The sequence below is a fragment of the Podarcis bocagei genome (genome assembly GCF_964188305.1).
Source record: "Podarcis bocagei genome assembly, chromosome: 5".
Taxonomy (NCBI): Eukaryota; Metazoa; Chordata; class Lepidosauria; order Squamata; family Lacertidae; genus Podarcis; species Podarcis bocagei.
In genome coordinates, this window is record NC_138129.1 from 42,557,117 (window position 1) to 42,579,667 (window position 22,551).

Here is a 22,551-nt window from a genome sequence, read left to right on the forward strand (position 1 = left end):
CCACAGTCATACCACTTAAGCTTCTGCTACATTCCAGCAGAGCTTAGTGGCACTGGCAACAAGAGAGTCCTGGCAGGGAAATGAGACTCCCTCTTGCTGGGTAGAAAGCTTTTTACTGTTTCCCACCCTCCTCTTGTCACTCTGGCAAGTCCTTGGATGTAGGGAACAGAGTTGCTTAATAGCATCTGCTGCCGGTCAGGTGGTCTGCAGAACCTCAATGTTCCTGGGGCAAAGCATAGTATTGGGGCCCTTCATTCAAACGTTGAATGCTATCAGTAGATGAGATAGTATATTTAACAGCGTAATATTTACCGTACATAATGCATTCTGTGGCTTAGTCTGCAGTTTGATTGTGAATGCCAGTTCACTAAATAGCCAAAACTTGCTGTGAGTGGAGTTAATGCCGTCTCCTTCACAGTCATACCTGCTGTTTGTCCTAGTTCAACATTACTCCTTTCCAGCTTACCTTCATTGAGTTTTGGAAATAGAATTATAACATTGGAAGAGACCCCCAGGGGCAATCTTTTTCAATTCTCTTCAATCTGGGAATCACAGCTAAGAATCCTGACAGATGGCCAGCCAACCTCTGTTTAAAAACCTCCAATAAATTGTACGGGAAATTTAAAAATTGGAAGGAGATAATATATGTATGTAAAAATCCCGAACTCGAATAAAATAAAATAAAATAAAATGAAAACTCCAATGAAGGTGAGCCCTCCACCTTTGAGGTAGGTCTGTTCCACTGTCAAGCAGTTCTTACTGTCAGAGAGTTCTTCCTTATGTTTGGTTGGAATTTCCTACCTTGTAATTTGAATCCAGTCGTTTGGGTCCGACCCTCTGGATCAGCAGAAAACAAGCTTGCTCCGTCTTTTTTTATGTCTGCAGCCCCATTCAGTCTCCTCAGTCTAAACATGCCTAACTCTCTCCTAAGGCTTGATTTCCAATAGGCTTCTTATTTGACTCTACAAAAGAACCATAAGAGGAGCCCACTGTGACAGGTCTGTGGCCCCTCTAGCCCTCCATCCTATTATCACAGTGGCCAATGGGATGCCCATGGGAAATCAGCAAGCAGCTCCTCCATGCAAAGAGGTGGGGGAACGTTCTTTTATATGTGGTGGACTTGTAAATGGGTAAAAGAGTATTGGGAAATGATCCATAATTAATTGGGGGGGAATGTTTAAAAGTACTCCCCCCCCCCAAAAAAAACAACCCCAGAATCCTTTCTGTTGAGGATAATTCAGATTGAAATTCCCAGGTATCAAAAAATGGTTATTTATGTGTGCTACTACTGCGGCCCGTGTTTTGTTAGCCCAAAAATGGAAAACGAACGAGGTCCCAACAAAAAAAGAATGGCAACTTAAGCTGACAGAATATGCACAATTTGCAAACTTAACGTATAGAATAAGAGAACAAGAAGAACATACTTTTAAAGAAGACCGGAAAACGTTTATTGAATATATGGGAAATAACTGTGTACAGCTGAAAACGCTAGCAGCGTTAAGATAAATTCAACAGTGTAAATGTTTTTATGGATGCAATAATGGAATACTGAATGGTATAGTTTTTGTAAACTATGCAGGGATTTATGATATGTAAAATAAATCATGGAAAGAGAAGAAGGGAAGTCATTGATATCTTAAGGATGTAAAATGAGTATTCTAAATTGTAAAACAGAAAATTTAATAAAAATTAGAGAGAGAGAGAGAGAGGAAATCAGCAAGCGGGAAGCCCGTGTATATTGATAGATAGTGGGAAAGCCAGTGACATTGTTGCGTGTTCCAATCAACATCTGGATATGGCTTTTCCCCACGCTGAAAACCTGGCGTGTGTAGCAGCCTGAGAACATCTATGTGAAGAGGAGCTGGTGCTTGTACAGAGATCCCTGGATGCCACTTTGCAAACCATTCCCTTAGCAGAATTGAGGGGGATGAGATGCAAACCTTTCTAAAACAAGGTTGCCGGACAGTGCTAGAGGGGGAAAGCAGCTCCGCTTCAGTACTTGTTGGGCTGTTTGTTAAAGATAAACTTCTCTTTCTTGAAGGCTGCAGTTGAGTTCATATGTGTTGAAATCACATGGATTCCTTTCTCAAGGAAAAGGATCCACGGGGGGCCCACCTGCAGTGGGAAGAAATCAGGAGAGGCTTCTTGAAGGAGGTCTTCCGGGGGCTTGGTCATTAGGCTTGCTGTGTGGGAAGGAAGCTTAGTACAGCTTCTCATTAGCTGCGCATTAAGACTCCCAAAATAGGGTTTTGTTTTTTTGCCATTTAATATTTTTTTTCCCTCTCTCTCCTGCACAGGGGATTAAAAATTTGTGTTTGCCTACAGCCAGGTTATGCTGATACCCTAACCTAATTGCACGAGAACAAGGAGTCTCTGGGCCAAATTCACAACAAAAGTAGCAGCAATTTTAGCACTGCATGACTTGGATCCCACTCTTCTTGGTGGAATGTGTCTAATTTAGGGCTGCTTTAAGCCTCTTTTGTTTGCTGGACATTCCATTGCTGATGGCAGTTTTTCTTTCTGCGTGTGCTGGTGAAAAGGGGCTTGAAGAGAAAATAAGACCACACGATTTATGGACCGAATGTAAGGTTGTGGAAATGGCAAGCAATGATTTCCATGACAGTGGTGAGCCTTTGACCAGCTGCCAGAAGTAGTTAGTGCTGCTGGCCACATTCATAATTTCCTAGTTCATGTGTTACACTTTTCTCACCACAAATATGTATTTATTTAGAGCAGTGGGACCCCACTCTTCAGCCAAAAGGCTTCCAGCGCAGCTTACATGGAATCAGAACACGACACTCCCTACCCGCAGGCTTACATTCAAATAACACACAAACAACACACAAGGGGAAAGGGAGAAGGAGGGAAGAGGAAAATAAAACTCTAAGCTCATGCACCTATTTCTAGACAGTTGTTCCCATATTGACTAGCTAGCACAGTTCAGAGGCAGGAGGTGCCTGATGGAGCTAAGTCTTCGGCAAAGCAGATGCAATGAACCCTGTTTCCTATCTCTCCTACTGAGGCAGCCTGAGAAAATGGCTGCCCCCAGGTGACAGCAGAGAGAGAGGAGGCCTAGTGGAGCTGGCCTGTCACAACTGAGCCGGTGACATATGGTCACCCTAGTGCCGCATTACAGATTCCTCTCAGTGGTTTATGGCTTCTGATGGTGCAATAAGGAGTTACACAGCAGTATCTCCTGGGCTGCTCAGAAATTGTCTCAAAGGATAATTGATCTAAAACCTAGCCCAGACTGGGAAAGCAGCCAAGATGGTCTCTGGCCTCATCAGAACCCTCAGCTTCTGTAGCTGCAGTCAGTCAGGCCTGCAAGGCAGGGAGCAGGTCTTCCAAGACTCAAAACCATGGTGGTGTCTGAGGTACAGATTTGACACAATTTATTTTATGAGTGACCCCTTCCAACGGAGTAAGGCCTTTCACTGTTTAAGCAGGCTGTGTAGTGGGTAGAGTGTTTGTATTCTGGATAAGCTTTATTCATTCTCTGAAGTTACTTCTTGGGTATCTGCCAGTGGTGTGTTTCTTCTCTGAGTCCAATTGACATGAGCGTTTAATTCCATTACTTGAGCCCACAGGGACCCTTTCAGTTTTCAAGATTCCAATAAATGAAATTAAGCATAAGTCGAAGGGGTCTGGGTCCTGGGACCCCAAAAAATAATGAAAAGTTGCACAATATATTTTTACAGTAACTGTTAGCAAGCTCTTTTAAGGCATTATGTATCTAAGGCTACCGAGGATTTCAGATCCATGGCTCTGCTGTGTTAACTTGGCTCTTTTTAAGTCTCTTGTGACTTGGTGAAAAGCATGTTTCTAGTCCTTGTGATAACTGATATTGTGAGCAGTAATGGAAATCATTCTTGGACAGAGCCATGGGGGTGGAGTGGGGGTTCTGCGTCTTAAACAGCAAGTGGTTCTTTGCTTGTACCACTTCACATTATCTTCCCTTCCTTATCTTCAGGTGGAATAAAAGGCAACTGGTTTTTTTCTGAGCAAAGAATTGGGAGTTTTCCCTGGTACAGTTTGCCTATTGCACTGCCATTCATAACTCCATAAAACATCAATATGCTGTGGAAGTTCACTTCCAGTTCTGAGTAACACAGCTTATATTTGGCTGTGGGACCAGGGCAACTAAACTTATATATAGTTATATATGCAAGGTATATAAATGAATGTAATAATAATACAGTCATACCTCAGGTTACAGCCACTTCAAGTTGCATTTTTTCAGGTTGCGGACCGCCAAAACCCAGAAGTACCGGAACGGGTTACTTCCAGGTTTTGGCGGTCACACATGCACAGAAGTGCTAAATTGCACTTTGCGCATGTGCAGAAGCACCAAATTGCAACCCGCGCGTGCGCAGACGCGGATTGCGAACGTGCATCCCGCATGGATCACGTTGGCAACCCGAGCGTCCACTGTAACTGCTTCAACTGATCCACATGCCAAAATGTTGCCAAAGCCTAAACTTATAATACCAGCTCCCTACACATTAAAATCTGTGGTTTAGCTGTAAGCATCCTTTGAAAACCAGTTCAGAATGCATTGGTCCATTTGCTTTATGTTGAAATATAATGTTTAATCTCTGTTTTATCTTGCAGGCTAATATTGGGCAAATGGACACTCCCAAAGAACTTTGGAAGATGATAACAGGGAACATGGCTCTGATTCAGGTGAATTTTGGGCAAGAGTATGATGACTTTAAACATGAAGGGCAGCTTGTAAGGAGACTAAAGTCCTAACTGTCAGTTTCTCCACAATTTCTGAATGCATCCATCATGTGATCACCAGCTCTAAAGAATGAGCAGCATAGTGCCAGACAACCCTGCTATCAAATTTGTTTGCAATATTTAGAGTCTGTGTGTAAAAAGAATGTCTCTCCATTCCCCACCCTCACCTTCTGCCATAGCCTGGAAGAAGATGTGTATCCTTTGTGTTTGACCCAACGAATAGGAAGCCTATGTCTTCAGAGCAAAGGGGCTGGCTTTTCTGGCTCCAAACAGTGAGAATGCAGTGTTGGTCAGGACACGCAGTAACCTCTATGACTGCTGTTAAATTGCAGTAGCTTCCTGAATGGTTCTGCACAAATGAGAATAGGAGTTTCAAGCTCTTTTTCTCCGACTAATGCCTGACTTCATCTTCTAGGTTCAAGCAACGGTGGTTGGCTTTCTGGCTTCAATTGCTGCAGTGATATTTGGCTGGATCCCAGATGGGCACTTCAGCATTGGCCATGCCATTCTCCTCTGTGCCAGTAGTGTGGCCACAGCCTTCATAGCCTCCCTTGTGCTGGGTAAGGAGCAAATGCTATATCAGGAGGGAAGAAGAGGTGCTCTGCCTGCAGTACCTTCGCAGCAAGACTGAAACATTTCCTTTCTCTGGTGTCTAGGCATGATCATGATTGGCGTAATCATTGGCTCCAGAAAGATGGGCATCAACCCTGATAATGTGGCTACACCTATAGCTGCCAGTCTCGGTGACCTCATCACACTTGCCCTGCTCTCTGGAATCAGCTGGGGTCTCTACATCGAACTAGGTAAGCTGAAGGTGATTGCATGACTGTGTTCTGTATGAATCATTCCGTTCATTCCCTATAAAATTCCCAAGCCTATTCCCAGCAGTCTCATTTATAAGGTGAATTCACATTTTTACTGGTGTCTGGTGCACACCTGATGCTGGCTCCCTGCAAGCATGGCTTGCAAATCGGAAGCTGATCTCAGATGTGTGCTACCTCTCCTCTGTCCTCATTCCCATCCCACTTCTCCTGTTACATGTGCACTCACACTAACCATGATTAATGCCAACCAGGTTCCCTCGTAACCATGGTTTCGACTTTTTTGCCTTTCCAGGGAAGCATTGTTTCACATTGGTGCACTTGTAACTTTAAACCACGAGTAGTTCTGACAATGGAATGGAGAGGGAAGGGAAGGTTGCTGATTCCCTGTTCCCAAATCATGTTTTACAGTGAGCCGTCTTTACATCTGCTCAAACATCTGTAGTTTATTACTGCGGAGATTATTGAGAAAAAAAGTTCTTCTGTCCTGTTTTTGAATGGCTGTTTTGGTGGGGATTCAACTACATTCCTCTGCTTTGCTTGTATATTAAGAAGAATAGTAACAGCTGCCACAGATGTCTGTGCATATGGGAGATGGTACTACTTGAAAAGTATCCAAGTATTTTTGACCTGGAGGACAGATGATAATATACTACTCCAGAAATATCTAAACTGCCTATTTCAAGGCAGTTTCAAGGGGAGAGAGTGCATTACTGCTGAATCTCCCACTGGCAGGCTCCAGTGCCTAACTCTAGCTCCGCCATCCCCATTGTCCATGCCAGCTGGGAGTCGTAAGTGGGAAAGGCTGCTCTAACTGCATCCATGTGAAGATCTAATAAAGTATCACTGCAAATGCATTTTTTAGGTCAGAAGGTTTGGGTTGCTGTGCCACAGTTCTCCTTAGCAAGACCGTTATGCCCTGTACAGTGAAGGTTAGGACATATTGGACTCATGGGAAACTTGTGGCCCAAAGGCACTCTCTGCACCTAAACTGGTACTGGTCCTGCAATGGTCTCAGTCAGCCATGTGGACCGAGAGGTAACCCAACAGGGACTGTAGCATCCTGCCCATGTGTAGTGCAGGGAACAGTGCATTTGAACTTCTAAAATAAATATGAGTTGTTGTGACCTTAGAATACCACATTCGTTGGAATGGTGTGTTGCGTCAGCAGACATCAAAGATTCCCTTTGGCCTTGTATAGAATTTAAATCCTAAGCGTGACAAAACAGGCTGCCTTCTTCAGTGAGTGAAACTGCAATATTATGGTTGTCTTGCCACGAACTGCTGTCTTTCACCCTGCGATGGTGGTTCTTTGACCTCTGGTTTCTTTTTCCCACTTAGAGGAGAAAGCCTATGTGAATCCACTGGTGTGTGCTTTCTTTGTTGCCCTGCTGCCCCTTTGGATCATCATTGCCAAGAAGAATCCAGCAACCCGGGAGGTGCTGTACTCTGGCTGGGAACCAGTCATCATTGCCATGGCTATTAGCAGGTAAGAAGGTGGCAAGGGGCCGTTCTCTAGGAAGGATGTCTTGGCCTCAGACTCTGAGCCACGTGGTCTGTCTGCTGCTTAAGAAGCAGATAAAATTGTTGGGGGGAAGCAGGCATTTCTGTTCTATATTGGGCCGACCCTTTAATTGGGCAAACTATTCAGAGTAAGACTGAGAGTGGCTCTTTTACGACATCATTTAGTCACATGAAACTAGTTTTGTGAAATCCATCGTTAAAATGGCCTGCTTTTGACTCTTTCTTGGCCTCAGTGAAGACAGACCGCAAGTGACTGGATGTCAGTTGGTTCAAAAGCACTTTATACACTTCAAAGAAACCTTTCAAATAAAGTTTTTTAGGAATCATAGTAATTCACTGAGTGATTTCTTTGCATCATTGAAAACCAGAATGTTGCTAAGTTGGCAGTAACTTTTTTGTGCAGATAGCTATTCTGCCCTGAATGTTTTCTTCATTTTCTTCCATTTTGTTGTTACAGTGTTGGAGGACTGATATTGGATAAAACTGTGTCAGATCCAAATTTTGCAGGGATGGCAGTCTTTACACCGGTTATAAACGGTGAGTTTCTTTTCATTTGCACCGATCGCACATTCACACACGTCCCAGGCCTTTCTACCACCAAATGCCTACTGGGAACAACTTTCATGATTTATTTAATCATGGATTTATTTGTTGTGTGTGTTTTTAAAATGTAATTTAATGTTACTTGTTTCACCAACATTGGAAGGATTTGTATTCTGAAAGGAGGGATATAATTAGTAGTAAGAGATGTTTTGTTTTTTTAAGTGACACCTTAAAAAAATGTATTGAAGTGGTCCAGGAATTGGTTCTGGATTCTTTGGGGAAGCTGTTTCAATGGTTCTCTCTCTCTTTCTCTCTCCTCGTTCTTTCTAGGTGTTGGTGGCAATCTGGTGGCTGTCCAAGCCAGCCGCATCTCCACTTACCTCCACATGAGTGGGATGCCTGGAGAGAGCTCTGAGGCGGCCCCTCGAAAGTGTCCAAGTCCTTGCAGCACTTTCTTCAGTTCAGGTAGCCAATGTGTGTAGTGTACTGCCCCCCCCCCCTTTAATATGTCCTTTTAAAGTCACAGCATCTCAAAAGTGAAGCTAAGATTGATTGCTTCATTGAGAGGAAGACCAACTGAAGATTTGCTGGTTGACTCTGACTTAAATATTCACCATTCAAGTCCGTCAATCTAAGCACATCTCCTCCTGTCTTGCTCCTGTATCCTAGAGAATTTTGGGAGTTCTGTGTAGCTAGTTCTAAACGCAGTTTGGCCTTCTGTCTTTGGAAACCCTTGTTTTTTCCATTTCCTTGTTCTCCATAACAAATCTTCATGTAAATTAAAAGCAATTTAGTTGTTTGTGGGTTTACAAACTGCATCTGTGGAACTATTTTGAAGCTCTTGCTAGTATTACAAAACGCTTGGGTGAGCCTGCAAATTTTCTAGTGGTACAATTCCTACCAGATTCTGTAGCGATGTTTTGCCTTCTTATAACATAAAGCTGGCTCTGGGTCAGTCCATGCAGCTCTCCTTCAGTGAGACGGCCTAGGATAGGGAAGAGGAACCTGTGGCCCTCCAAATGTTGCTACAGCTACCGTCATTCTTGACCATTAGCCATGCTGTCCGCAGCTGATGGGACTTGCAGTCAGACAACTTCTGGAATGCCACACTTTCCCCATCCCTGGGGAATAAGTGCAGAATCTAGTGTCTCCTAAGGATTCTTTGGCGCCTTGGCTAGAAAAGTGTTCAATGAAAACCATCACAGATGTAGAGAAAGTCCTGGAAATTAATTGCAACTCGTTGCAAAGATGCACTAGAAATTTTTTGGGTGGGGCCTCCGTTCACATTCATTTGCTGAGGGTTCATTGATCCCTGTTGCTTGCTGTTACACACAGACTTTCTACAAGTCCTGGCAAATGTGAACTAATTTCATATCCCGCTTGGTGACAAATAAGTCTCAATTATGTGACTGAATGGAACGTGCAAAATAAAAATATACTATCCTTATTTTCATATTTCAATTGCAGGAATTCAGATTGTTTATCATATAATTCTAATCATGTAACCTTGACACAGAACATAGATTTCTGTCTAATTGGTAGAACAAGTCAAGGCTGCTTCTCCTAATTAATTTGTGGGATAACCTAGCTTCTGTTGTCTAAGCTGTGGTAACATCTAAGTGAAATTATTGCAATGCCTTCTACGTGGGGCAGCCTTTGAAGATGGCTTGGAAACTGCAGCTGGTGCAGAGTTCAGCAGCTCGATTGCTGATTGGGACAAGACGATCTGAGCACATCACACCAAGCTAATTTGCTTCTAGGCCCAATTCAGAGTGCGGGTTTTGACCTATAAAGCCTCATGTGGTTCAGGACCACCTCTCCCCACGTGAACCAACCTGGACCCTGCTCTTTTATACATATTACTTGTATTTTTAGGTTGCTTTACCCTTGATTTTAATGCTTGTATTTCGTAAGTCTCTTTGAGTTCAACTTTCTGAAATGAAGCGACTAAGAAATATGATGGTGGTGATGCTAACTCCTCAGCTGCCTCTTTTGTCCTGCAGATGTGAATTCCCGGTCTGCCCGCGTGCTCTTCCTCCTGGTGGTTCCTGGCCATCTTGTCTTCCTCTACACCATCAGCTCCATGCAAGGCGGCCACACAACACTCACCTTGATCTTTATCATTTTCTACATGACTGCAGCACTTCTCCAGGTAAGCACTGGCTTCGGTTGCCTGACCTACCTTGTCAGTGGTGAGACTGGAATTTGATTAGAATGATGAACATGGATCTTTTATTGACCACCTACACATGGTTAGGTGTAGGATGCTGACAGCATTTGGAGTTTAAGCGCATCAGCAGAAGTTGACCTTGACACCAAATCACTGCTGGAAGAGCATACCTTATGCTGCATATAATCACACTGAGGCTCTGAGGAAAATAAGAAAGCTACGTTTATTGCAAGAAACACATGCTTGATAGGAAAGTTCCTAATTCTAACTTAACTGAGTGTAGAATGCAATGACCCATGGTTCCTCTTACATCTCAGCGGGAGAGACACAAAAGATGTCTCCTTTTCCAAGCTGAGGATGAAGGAGGAAGAATGAGGTCAGCAACCCTAGGAGTTTATCAGTACAGTGGTGCCTCGCAAGACGAAAATAATTCGTTCCACGAGTTTTTTCGTCTTGCGATGTTTTTCGTCTTGCGAAGCACGGTCCGTCGCAACTGCGCCTCTTCAAGCGGCTTTTAAAAAAAAGCGCAAGACGTTTTCGTCTTGCGAAGCAAGCCCATAGGGAAATTCGTCTAGCGAAGCAACGCAAAACCGAAAAACCCTTTCGTCTAGCGAGTTTTTCGTCTTGCGAGGCATTCGTCTTGCGGGGCACCACTGTAGTTAACTTATAAAGAGATCTGAAGCAAGTTCTAGTGTAATTCAATGGAAGTTTCCCTAAGAAAAGGGAATACAGTTGTACCTAAGAAGTCGAATGGAATCCGTTCCGGAAGTTCGAAACATTCAGAAATCAAAGCGCAGCTTCTGATTGGAAGCCGTGGAAGCCCTGTCAGACGTTCGGGTTCCAAAGAACGTTCGCAAACTGAAACACTCACTACCGGATTTGCGGCGTTCAGGAGCCAAAACGTCTGAGTACCAAGGCATTTGGGATCCAAGGTACAACTGTATACAGAATTGCAGCCAATGCTCCTTTGGCATAATGAGACACATTTTACAGAATACAGTATTGTTTTCAAAGATACAATTGAATATATTGTTACTACTTTTTAAAAATCAGTAGATTTTTAAAAAAGAATTCCTTTTTGTTTGCTTAACAGAGCTGACATCTACCAATATGATTTCTCTCAATCATATGCAGCTTCCATGATGACTTGCATATCACTGTTATGAACTTAAAACAGTTTTTCCCCTGACACTTAATGTTCTGGAAAATGTTGAACCTCTGATAACTAAATAGTGCCAGGCTTAGTTTAAAATCCTTTTTGTAAAGCTGTATTTGGACATGCAATTCTTAAGCAATTCACAAGCTTTGATATGTCTAAGCAAGTCCCACTGAATTCTATGGATCTTACTTCCATGTAAGTATAAGAGTCCAACCTCTGTTCTTCTACTAATAAACATTTATAGTGAAATACTATCCAAAATGTTCTCCAGTTTGCTGTTCTGTCAAAGTATGCTGTGTTTCTGCACATTATAAAACAAAAAGTTATTTGGTAATTTATGCCATGTACAAGCACAGTCAATATTTGCACATGGGGTTTTTTAAAAGCAAATGTTTATACTAACAATTCAGTCCTTTTTAGTTGTCATAATATAGTTATCTAAATGACTGTCCAAATGCCTAACCTACTAATTTGGATAATAGACTAATTGGTGAACCAATACAGTGGTACCTTGGTTCTCAAACTTAATTTGTTCTGGAAGTCCATTCCAAAACCAAAGCATTCCAAAACCAAGGCAAACTTTCTCATAGAAAGTAATGCAAAACAGATTAATCGGTTCCAGACTTTTAAAAACAACCCCTAAAACAGCAATTTAACATGAATTTTGCTATCCAATGAGACCATTGATCCATAAAATGAAAGCAATAATCAATGTACTGTACTATAAAATAAATAAGACAGTATTGTAGATGATAAAAATTAAAATTACTTTTTTTCTTACCTGCACTGATGATAGTCGTTGTTTGGATGGGGGACTTTTATCCATTTTCGCAGTCATACAATCAATCAATCAGTAGCTGAACTGGGTTCCACACAGTCACAAAAACAAAGTAACTGAAAAAGCCTCAAAAAACAAAAACACAAAATAAATAGCAAAAACAAAAGCGCCAAACCTAATCTGTTCCGGAAGTCCGTTTGACTTCCAAAATGTTCAAAAACCAAGGCACAGCTTCTGATTGGTGCAGGTGCTCTGGAAACAATAGCCGACAGCCGCATCGGACGTTTGGCTTCCAAAAATTGTACAAAAACCAAAACACTTCCAGGTTTTTGACGTTTGAGTACCAGGGCATTTGAGTACCAAGGTACCACTGTATAGGATAGAGATGGAGCAGTCAAAACTTTAGACAGGTGGGGGAGGCAGAATATTTTTTTTCTGGAAATATTTTTAAACAGGTTTCTAGCCTTCTGGAGACCTTCAAAGTCCATGGATGACCTAAGGAATTTTTTTGCAGCCAGATAAGTAGGTAAAATAGATTTCTGGAGTTACAGGTTAGGATTCTCAGTCTTGTGTGAGTGGAGAAAGATAAACTTTCTGTGCTTTTATTTTATTTTTAAGGGCAACAATTCTGAGGTACTGTACTTCAGGTCCTAATCACTTTAGATAACTGCATTGAGCATGTATCCTCTAAGATTAGGCTAGATTTTGAGTAGCTTTTATCTGAAAGTAGTTTCTGACAGAGGAATTTACAACCCTTTCTCCTCCCGCATAGACTCTTGTATGGCCACAGAAGGGTAGAAATTAGGTTTCCTGCTGAGAAAAGGAGATGTGGGGCATGCCATTTCCTCCCTCCCTTGTTCAGGACTTTATTTACCCAGTAGTAAGTTGTCAAGTCAGCCAGAATGAATGATGGAAGGGGGTGGGGACGAGGCTAGTGAAATGGATGCTGAGGGTTCTGATTACTCTCAGCTGTACTCGTAGTGGATTTTGGCTTCCCATAATTCTTGGGCACAAACTGCAAAGTGCGGGAGGAAAGAGAGGCTGTGGCCAGGGAACTTTCTGCCGAAACTGACCACTTCCTTGATGCTTGTGGAAGTAGCTGCAGACTCTGAGTCATGTCAGCAGCTGAACAGAACCTCAGGGAAGTGACTTGCAGTTCTCCTGGGAAGAAAGGAAACATCCTGCCAGATGCAGCTCATGGACCCTCACTATGCTTGCAGGAGCTTGGAAAGTTTAGAAGGGAACTTTTGGTGAACTTATCATTCCAGGCACATTGCATAGTACAGGTTGCTTCGTTTTCAAAGGTCTGGAGGGAGACCTTTGCATAAAATAGTATTTCTCTTACTACTTACAGCGATTTGCAGTAACGGTAATTTAAATGGCTTTCATTCACACCTCCACAAGGCTGAGGAGCATCGGCAAGCAGTCAGTAGTTTCTCATGAGTAACCACATGCAGAGCATCACTTGCCCTGCCAGTTGGCCATAGGTCCTGGGGCTGTAGAGAGAGGAGGCCAGCGGTGAGAGCAGCCGCAGTATTTCAGACTATAGAGTCTTCTCTCTTCCAGTCAGCTCGCTGTTGTTGTTCGCCCTGCTATAGTGATGCCATCAGGGCAGGCTCCATTCAGCAGAATGAACAGGAGGGTCCCAAATGCAGCAGGGCTGGCTGACCACATTTTGAGCCCTGAGAGCCAAATGTGGTCCTCCAAGTCTCTCCATCTGGCCCTTGGGAATCTCTCTAGGCCGCACAAGCTCACTAGCCCTGCTTTGCAACCTTTTGCCTGACTGGAATGTGTCCTTCAACTCTGACCATGCCTCCTGCTTCCTTGGACTGAAGAACAGAGAGGGGGCTGTTTATGTAGAAACACGCTGTACAAATGGAAAATATGCTTTTGTTGCTCTGCCTGCTTTTCCCTCTGGCCCCATCCCCTGATGGCATGTGGCTCCTAGAAGGGAATGTGGCCCTGGGACTGGAAAAGATGTAGATGCTTAGCATCTGAAGAGGAAGGCCTTGTAAATCTACTGGGTGACTTTAGAATCAGAACTTAACTGCATTGCTAGAAGTGGGGAGTCTTTCCCAAAAGAGCTGTGTCCCCGTTAATCCACCACATTTGCGCAGGAGTGGCTGTTGTGCCCTTATTACTGAACTGGGGCTTGCGTTATCATAAAATATTGGATAATGCTGTGTATACCAGGCTTGCTTTAGTGCTTCAGTTCAAGACCAAACATGCAATTCCAGTGGCCTTGGCATCAGTGGCTAATGTGACGCATTGTGCTTCTGTCTTCTAGGTTCTCATTCTTCTCTACATTGCCGACTGGATGGTCCACTGGATGTGGGGCAGAGGCATGGACCCGGACAACTTTTCTATACCTTACCTGACAGCGCTGGGCGACTTGCTTGGGACAGGTCTGCTGGCCCTCAGCTTCCATATTCTCTGGCTCATTGGGGACCGAGACACAGACGTAGGGGACTGAAGCTACCCTTCCTCAGCATCTCCACTCCCCGGCTCTTTTCCTTCAGTGACATTCCCCACCCCCACCCCTTCTACAAAGCCTTGCTTGCCACCCACTGTCTCTCTTTGGGACTTTAACTTTGATACTGGATTCTCATTATTTTCAATGGGAATTTTATGTGGTTTATATTTCAAGCCAAGTTTGTACAGGAAAAAAATGTTTTAGGAAGGATAAAAGAAGAAGAAAAATATGTAAAGACAATCACCAAGTGCAATTTCATAATGGTTAATATCTGAACTAAAGGATATTACAGAACAATTGATCAGATTTTTAAGAAATCCCACCTTCCCCAGTTTGCACCCACTCAAGACACTAAATGTGAAGGGCCTCTGTGTGTGTGTGTGTGTGTGTGTGTGTGTGTGTGTTTATGTTTGTTTGAGAGAGATGCAATTCATATTTGCTTTGTTATTTAAATTAGGTATAAAAGTTATTTGCCTATTGTCACAACTGGATTCTGAATCGGATTCAGTGGTTTGGGTTCTGTGCATGCTTCCTTCAATTTGTCAGCACTAGTACTGCATCTCATTTGACCACAAACAAGACCTTTGTGGCTCAGAAAATTGACCACTTGCCATTAGTAGACTGCCCTGTAACTCACTGACTGTGTTGTATCCTACCCTAGGCTGAATGTTCTTTAAAGGATGTTGGGCTACTCGGAATAACAGAATGATTGGTGGGAATAGACCAAATTCATTCTCTGCTGAGGAGTCCACAAAAGCCTGACTCAAGAAGAGATGATTATGGTGGACTTCCACTATTTTATACTATAGTCTTAAAAAAGTGATACAGCTAAGATCCACCTTGTTCCTGTTAGTTGCCACTTAGTGCCAGTTCCCTTGCAAAAACATGATCATCTGTTTTTTTTAAAAGGCTGATACAAAGTACAGCTTATACTCAGCTGCATATCGCTGTTAAGGAGAGTTGGATTTTCACTGCTTTACACAGAACCTGGGCGCTTGCTCTCACCTAATGCCTTTTTAAACCTATTGCCTCTTCTATGCTGCTTCGTTTATGAATGGTCCATTTTGATCTGAAAAACGATGAACCAACTGGTTTCATATTCTCATTGTCTCCAAATTTTAAATTCCAGCGTTGAGATGAGTCATGGTGCTGCACTTTGACGTCAACTGTGGGTGCTTTGCAGCCACTGAGTTCTCAACACAAGTTATCTGAGGGCATCTGCAACAGCACAGATGCTGGATATTTCCCAGTCAACCTAGCGATGTGTCACCTATGTATCCTTATATAGTACAAAGCAGTTGGTTCATATCAAAAGTCTTCACGTATTCAGGGATGAAAGCTCTTCACTTGTATGTCTTAAGTGTTTGTCTGGAAGATCAGCTTGGTGTACCTCCCCCCCCCCCCACTCTGTCAAATAAATTCCTAGAGGTTACCCTCTCTATGTTGAGGTCATTAAATATGGCACATCCTGGGTTTGTTTGTGGGTGCATTGCATGGCAGCAAGTAAGACCCATCTCTCACTTTCAACACTAGCAGGTTCTGGCTAAGGTTGGTAGTATTAAAAATAAATTGTTCTATTTTATGACTGTGAATCTGAAGAAATGTCATCCAATCTGACAGAGTAACTGTCTGGAAACTGACACAGCATTTTTTAAACTTATTTTGGAAGCATGACATTTATTTTTAGTCTCAAAAGTTCTGTAGAAGACTCCAAGTACTGGGGAACCTAGAGCCTGAGCACTCTGGATTTAACTGCATTCTAAGCTCCGCTGGCCAGGGAACATTGGGGAAAATACAGATTAGCTTCTGTGAACAATGCATTTCCTCTTTTGAAGTGCATCATGCTCACCACAAGTTCTGCAAGCACCATGCTCTGGCCCTCATGGAGCTGGAACCCTTCGAATGAGTAGCTCAAGATAACATAAATGAAAACAGCCACATTGCTTACCTAAAACAAGGTGTGACAAGGGGACCATTTCATTCATCCTAGGAATGAAAGTGAAGACTCCAGATTGTCCTTGGATGGGGGCCTCTTGTGCTGGTATTTACTTGCATATAGGTCATGTCTACCTATTCTTGTTAGGCACTCTAATCAAATACATTTCTTCAGTGCAAACTCTACTTAAGCCAAGCATGGCCAAACTTGGCTCTGCAGATGGGGACTATAATTCCCATCATCCCTGACCACTGGTTCTGTTAGCTAGGGATGATGGGAGTTATAGTCCCAAAGCATCTGGAGGACCAAGTTTGGCCATGTCTGACTTAAGCTCTCTTTACTTACTTCTCCATTAGCTTCTCCACAGTGGAGCATCATTTTATAATGTGTTTTCTCCTTTTGGCTTTAATTCCTAAAGGAAACTGAAGTGCAGAGAGGAAATTAGTATGGCTGTGTCTGGAATACGCAATGGTCTTCTGAAGAAGATTGGGGTACTAGATTTGACTTGCTATGCCTAACAGGCCCGAGATTAGATAGAATACCTGTTGCCTTCAGAAAGGTGTATTGCCTTTTTATATTTAAAAACAACCACCACTAAGCATAACAGGACCACTGTACTCTTGAGGCTGTTAATCTTAAACAGGGGCTGTCTTAGCATAGTCCTGTGGCTTCAAGAGGCCTATTTCAGACTGCCCTGAGCATTGGCGCCCTCATACCAAGCCATCAAGAACAAAGCTTTGGGACCACAGTGCAAAAGTGTATCTAAGGCCATCTTTTCAGTCTACATTGCAGGGTAGCCTTAATTATGTGGCACAGTAGATGTGGATATAGATGTCAAACTTCTGTGAATAACAGTTTTTGCACAGCTGAAAGCGATACTCTTCTGACTTCCAACTGGGAGTACTTGTAAATAACTCAGTTTCTGCTTAAGAATGGGCTTTGTCAACATAACTCAGTGTTATCTAAAGGGCCCAGGACTTTCATCTTGCCTTCCCATAGCTGTTAAATGTTAAACTTCTATAATGACCTTCATCTGTCTCCCTCTGTATGTGTTGTACTGTTGGATGCGTCTAAGTTTTCAGCTTTGTAACATTTGAGCAATCCGTTTCTTTATACATGGAATCCCCTTTGAACATCTTTTCTTCCTCATTACATCCATTTCTCTAGTCAAAGTCTGTGTCTGTGCATCCCGTGAAAGAGTGTAACTCTCCTGGTCTTGGCTGCAAGACTTAGCCCCAGGCCCAGGAGCTGGAGTGTGTGCATGTCACTTGGGTGGAATCCCTAGATTTTATTATGTATGCAGTGGGGTGAGATGGGGGAACAAAGTGGGTGTGTATGAACAGAATTTAATCTCAAAGCATTGAAGAATAATTTTATTCTCACCGGTTGCACTCAAATGCATGTATATTTAAACCTGGCTGCAAACGACGATGAAGCTATTGGTTTACACCTTTATTAAAAGAAAAAGAAACTCATTATTTATAGTTGCTGTAACTGAATTGACAGATGCCAATTTAACTGATAAATTATATTTGGTAAAATAAAGATGACATTTCTTTATACAGCTCGTGGTGGTTTTTCTGTTGGTTAAAAAAGGTCTGCAGTTGAAGCTTCACTGATCCTATTGGTATGTAAAACACAATCCCCACTTCCAAGCCCCATAGGTGCTCTGATCCACAGTCCCTAAATTTCCCTTGTCTGCCTGCCCTGCCCTACTCCAATGCCCAGCCCTCACAGCTTTCTCCTATTACTAGGCCATGTGATATTCCCCTTTTAACACCACTCATCCTGCCTACATTGCATAACTTCTGGTCATGTGCTCACCTTCTCTAAAAGACAAAGTGAGTCACACAGGAAATAGTGCAGTTTGTAGAGCATGAAAGCACGGGACTCTTAATCTCATTGTGGGTTCAAGCCCCATGTTGGGCAAAATATTCCTGCCTTGCAAGGTGTTGGACTAGACAGTGAGTTGGTTCCTTCCAACTCTACAGTTCTATGATTCTATTTAAAAATCAACCCCAGCTCTCCAGAATATTCTGGTCAGCTAGTACCCGCCAGGGAATATAAACCTGAGATCTGCTTCCACCAGTAGTTCAATGCTGCTTTAAATTGCTGGTTAAAGGTAGAATAAATAAGTAAATAAAGCTAGACAAAGTGAAAGTTTGATGACATTAAACAGTCAGTGAATAATCTGTGGATTTGGAGGGAGAAGACAGCACAAGCTTTCATGGGCTCAAGCCCACTTACTGAAATGAATAAAGTGAAATCTTAGCTGGTAAGCATATAAAGTAGAAGTTAAACATCACCAGTATCTTTTTTTTAAAATGATATTTATTGGGAATTTAAAGTTACAGAAAAGAGAAAAGAAAGAAAAGCAAAGAAAAAAGAGATTAAACAATACAAATCAATACAAAGAGAATAAAAAGTACCAAACATACCATACACCAAAATCAAAAACAAGAACAAAAAATAAATTTAAAAACAAATCCAATATTCCCATACCCTTAGCTTCATTAACTTATTTCCTCGACCACCTCACACCTCCCTTTTTTGTATTCTAATTATTAATTATCTCAGCAAATCCTTTCCATCTTTCACTGTATTCTGTCCTTTAGTTGTCTTAATTTATTTTAGCCTTATCTTACCATAAAAAACCCTAAAACTTAAAAACTTATTTATACATAACTTCTTATAACATTTCTACTAAAGCCTAATAGTTTCATTCCAAGATTTTCCTAACAGTCGTTAATTTTGCAATACTTCTCTAAATGAATTTTTAAACTTTCTGCCAATCTTCATCCACCGTCTTTTCTTCCTGGTCTCGGGTTCTGTCAGTCCTTTCTATCTGTTCCATCTAGTCCATCAACCTGGTGATCTTATGTCCGAGGCTCTTAACTCTTTTCCATGTCCCTTCTGCAGATCTTCTTCATAATTGTACCTGCACTTTACTTTGTCTTCTGCTGGTCTTGTTCTTAATTTCCTTCCTTTGTCTCTGAGGAGTAGATCTCGGGGGAACAACCTAAGAGTGTCTTTATCCCTTCTCGGCCGGTCAGCCTATTCTCCATGGTTAGCACTAAAATCCAAAAAATATTCCAAAACATACTTCAATGCCCCTCCAAAGTTGAGTGCCTCGACCACTCCAATCTCCTCCTGGCCCAAAACCAAATCCCAAAGGTCAGAGCATCGCTGCATAGGAGGATCTGACCAACTTGCCATCTCCAGTCCCGACAGGACTCCGTCTCTCCAAGTCTGCCTCACTCCAGATTCAGTCCTCAGAAGCGACAGCTTATGCTCCTGTAGGGCCGCATCTCTCTCAACTTGTATTACTTGAGGTTCAACAACAACCTCCTCCTTTGTCTTCTCCCCAACTTCCCTGTCAGGGCAGATTCCTGGGTCAGTTGTTGAGCAGGTTCTATATCAGTGGTCACTGTTTGACCGAAATTATCAATTGCAGTAGTCATCAAATCCAACTTCGCATGAAGCTGCTCCAACAAAGCACTTGTCCTGCACAAAGCAGACACTAAGGTTTCCTGTGTCAACATTCTTATCCAAGGTCAGAGCCTGTTTCTCACGCTCTCTAGTCTCTACAGCTGTAGAGTTCCCCAGGTCCACTCCAACAACAGTTCAAAAGCTCCCTCTAGAGGAAACAATTTCTATTTGTATCCATCCTTTTACAAGCAGATCCAGCAACAAAATTGCTTTCGTTTTTCAAATCTTTGTTCCTTTTTAGTGCAAAAGGAAACATTGGAATCAATGTTTCTCTTATTTAACTATCTGTCAACATGCATTATTATTCACAGTCAATGAACTTTCCCCAAACGTCTATCTTTGACAGCCCGTTCCCAGGTTCAAGACGATAGAAATTTATCTTTCTTTACTCCCTCTCCTGCAGGCTTGAACAATTTAAGATTTCCCCCCTCTTCTCCTGCTTCCAAGGGGGGTTTGTAGTTTTAACCTATGGAAATTTAGTCCTTTACAGATGACTTTCCAGACTTTAGCTTGCGATGTCTTTGCTTCAAGCTGTTTACAAAAGCGGAAGGCGGACTTCCTGTTTAGACCTTCCCGCTCCGGTGCCAAATTACAAAGTTTAATAATCCAATTTTCCGTTCTACTCACGGGTACTTGTTTAGAGTCCAATTGTCCACAGGAAAAAAGTCAGCGCTCTCCGACAACAGCAATACGGCTTCACTCCGTGAAAAGAGCAATTGATTTGAAGCACCGCGCCGCTCACCCCACGTCGCTCCGGATCCCCGTAGTCGGGTTTCCCCGCGAGTAGGGGAGGCGCTAAAGGTGTCAGCCGAATCCCAGGTCCACAGGCTTCTCCCGCCTTTGGTTTTTGATGGGTCTCCGCCTCGCCGTGGCGGTCCAGACCCTGATTTTAACGGAGCGGGTTCCTCCAGATCAGAGGAAGCCCGCCATTGCCGGTGGCGCTAACCCGGAAGTCCTCTAAACATCACCAGTATCGGGATTCATTATCTGATCCTCTTCCATGTGGTTTATGCTGACAACTCACCGATGGTCTTCTGCATTCTACACAGGACAGACAGGTCAGTATACAAACAAATGAATTGATACAAATCCCTCATTGGAAATGGCAATATCCATAAATAATTCCAGGACTCAGCTACACAGCTACAAATAAAACGTTTTAAGTGTGTTTTAAGTGCAATATACAATGTGACACTAGATGGCAATGGCGAGCCTTATGGAAAATTCAATGTATTTTTAAAAACACTTTTTAAAAAGCATTTTCAGAACTTGTTTTATTTGTGTGTTGATTCCAACTCTAAGTGATATTAGTGAACTTCAAAGGGAGAATGCAACTTTTTACAACTGAATTACAATTCATCAAAAAGTTTATGGGTTGTATCCAAAGCAGATCCAGGGGAGTTCTGTTTCCTATACACCTGCATACCCCAAAAAATATTTTCTGGAGAGTCCCCCACACTCTCCAGAGTTTCCAGGGTGGGCTGCAGGGGAGAGCAGGGGAAAGTTCTGTCCTGTGAGCACATGCCCCTTGCAATAGTGGAGTAGGAATTTTGGACACAACCCTATTTATTTTATTTATAGAATATAACACGGTGATGTACAGCAGGTTATGCAACAGAAAATAAAATAACATAAAGTACAAAATTATTACAATGAATGGCTGAACAACAACAAAAATTTAAACTGTTGCATAGTCTAAATATGAAGGTCTTCAAGGGGCACCTCTTGAAGTTCAATGAGAACACTTGTGAGTTCAATTGAGACAAAGGATTTTCATTCTGATCATTTATAAGCTCTGACTGTTTCTTGTGAATGGCTCCCTGCCACATGACAGGTGTTTGCAATGCAATCATCTCAATTACCAATCTGCTACTCTCAAGGGTTAAAGGTGTGCCTATTTAACGCATATCTAAGCTCTAATTTCCTGCCAACCTAGCAGTTCGAAAGCACGTCAAAGTGCAAGAAGATAAATAAGTACCGCTCCGGCGGGAAGGTAAACGGTGTTTCCGTGTGCTGCTCTGGTTCGCTGGAAGCGGCTTAGTCATGCTGGCCACATGACCCGGAAGCTGTCTGCGGACAAATGCCGGCTCCCTCGGCAAATAAAGCGAGATGAGCGCTGCAACCCCAGAGTTGGCCACGACTGGACCTAATGGTCAGGGGTCCCTTTACCTTAAGCTCTAATTATCTCTGACTGTAGCGTTTGCATCTCATTTCCTTTGAACTCCCATCTTGCTATTGTCTCCCGCCAACTAAGATGTTACTTCATTCATCTACTGGAGTGAAGTTTATTTCATAATAAATGTGTTGGTCTTCAAGGTGTCACAATACCCTGTTGATTGATGTGCTGCAAGAGACTAACATGACTACCTCTCTGGAAATCCATACCTACCAGCAATGGTAAATTATACAGATTTGCCTTTAACTGGTTTATTTATGAGAGGAATAAATGTAGCGCTCATAGCAGCTTTTTCCTTTTTTGTTTTATATATTTATTTGAATTTCAAAAATAAAGAAAGAAAAGATAGAAAAAGAAAAGAAAGAAAAAGAATAAACTTACATCAAAAGATCATACATATTCCACATATCGAGATTACTCTGAATCTCCTGATTTCCCCCCATCCATGTGTCCTCTTAATTCTATTTCAACTGCATATCAATACTACTCCAATTTTTCATCTTCCTAAGTTATCTATACTTTCTGTTACATTACAGGTGTATTTAGAATCCTGCTAATGTTTTGACCTGTTTGCAATAATTTTGTAAATACATTATAAACATTTCCCATTCTTTTTTAAATTTATTGTCTTCTTGGTTCCTGAGCTTCCCAGTTAATTTTGCCATTTCAGCATTGTCCATCAACTTGATTTGCCATTCTTCTTTGGTTGGCTTTTTTCCAGACACAGAATGATGGGGACATT

At 42.3% G+C, this 22,551-nt stretch overlaps 1 protein-coding gene and 1 long non-coding RNA gene across 2 annotated transcripts in view; one reads left to right on the forward strand and one right to left on the reverse strand.

Moving 5' to 3' along the window:
* The window catches only part of SLC41A1 (solute carrier family 41 member 1), a 31,086-nt gene extending 16,801 nt beyond the window's left edge, over positions 1 to 14,285 (forward strand). Inside the window, exons 3-10 of the mRNA XM_081193513.1 lie at positions 4,612 to 4,683; positions 5,156 to 5,300; positions 5,397 to 5,543; positions 6,903 to 7,050; positions 7,543 to 7,622; positions 7,959 to 8,093; positions 9,632 to 9,780; positions 14,023 to 14,285. Of these exons, the coding sequence (XP_081049639.1) occupies positions 4,612 to 4,683; positions 5,156 to 5,300; positions 5,397 to 5,543; positions 6,903 to 7,050; positions 7,543 to 7,622; positions 7,959 to 8,093; positions 9,632 to 9,780; positions 14,023 to 14,208 (1,062 nt within the window). The 3' untranslated portion in view covers positions 14,209 to 14,285. The remainder of the gene's footprint in view (positions 1 to 4,611; positions 4,684 to 5,155; positions 5,301 to 5,396; positions 5,544 to 6,902; positions 7,051 to 7,542; positions 7,623 to 7,958; positions 8,094 to 9,631; positions 9,781 to 14,022) is intronic.
* Positions 14,286 to 15,791: 1,506 nt separating this feature from the next.
* LOC308586709 overlaps positions 15,792 to 22,551 on the reverse strand; it is a 280,032-nt gene continuing 273,272 nt past the window's right edge. Inside the window, exon 2 of the long non-coding RNA XR_014008032.1 lies at positions 15,792 to 16,350. This is a non-coding gene — a long non-coding RNA (uncharacterized lncRNA). The remainder of the gene's footprint in view (positions 16,351 to 22,551) is intronic.